Source organism: Lottia gigantea (genome assembly GCF_000327385.1).
Source record: "Lottia gigantea unplaced genomic scaffold LOTGIsca_24, whole genome shotgun sequence".
In the NCBI taxonomy this organism is placed as follows: domain Eukaryota; kingdom Metazoa; phylum Mollusca; class Gastropoda; family Lottiidae; genus Lottia; species Lottia gigantea.
In genome coordinates this window covers 2999694-3000627 of record NW_008708707.1, presented here as the reverse complement: position 1 = coordinate 3000627, position 934 = coordinate 2999694, and the positions used below count along the sequence as shown (strand labels likewise).

The following is a 934-nucleotide window of genomic DNA, read 5'->3' as shown; positions in this document are numbered from 1 at the left end:
AAACTTATAACCATAACCTAAATTAAAACACTTTATAGATATTGCCCCTAAAAACTTATAACTATAACCTAAATTAAAACACTTTATAGATATTGCCCCTAAAAACTTATAACCATAACCTAAATTAAAACACTTTATAGATATTGCCCCTAAAAACTTATAACCATAACCTAAATTAAAACACTTTATAGATATTGCCCCTAAAAACTTATAACCATAACCTAAATTAAAACACTTTATAGATATTGCCCCTAAAAACTTATAACTATAACCTAAATTAAAACACTTTATAGATATTGCCCCTAAAAACTTATAACCATAACCTAAATTAAAACACTTTATAGATATTGCCCCTAAAAACTTATAACCATAACCTAAATTAAAACACTTTATAGATATTGCCCCTAAAAACTTATAACCATAACCTAAATTAAAACACTTTATAGATATTGCCCCTAAAAACTTATAACTATAACCTAAATTAAAACACTTTATAGATATTGCCCCTATCACCATTTCAATTATTGTTTTAACACAAATTTACTCATTGCACAAACCTGATCTAATCTAAAAAAATAAATAACAAAAGATTTCTTACTACCTTGAAACTCTGAATTTAATGATCAAATTCATTGATTGCTTCATGCTTAAAACTAGCCACAATAGTATTATATTGGACCAGTCATAACTTATATAATAATATAACAGTTTTACCATGTCTTATAATTTAGCATAACATTATATCAGTATAGTGAATTGTTATATATTGTTACAACCATTGAATAACATAAAAGCCTTATTTCACTTTGCACTATTGACAATTACTTCACTTGGTTGTTTAATAAATATAATAATAATTGTCAATAAAAGTTAGATTTAGAAAATTTTTTACGTGGATATAACCACCTTTTTTTAATTATTTTATAAAGATAGT

The 934-nt window shown here is 24.3% G+C and overlaps 1 protein-coding gene across 1 annotated transcript in view; it reads right to left on the bottom strand.

Moving 5' to 3' along the window:
* Nucleotides 1-540: 540 nt before the first annotated feature.
* The window catches only part of LOTGIDRAFT_160356 (hypothetical protein), a gene marked incomplete at both ends in the record, with an annotated part of 13728 nt that continues 13334 nt past the window's right edge, over nucleotides 541-934 (bottom strand). The window contains one exon of the mRNA XM_009055403.1: nucleotides 541-567. Within this exon, the coding sequence (XP_009053651.1) occupies nucleotides 541-567 (27 nt within the window). The remainder of the gene's footprint in view (nucleotides 568-934) is intronic.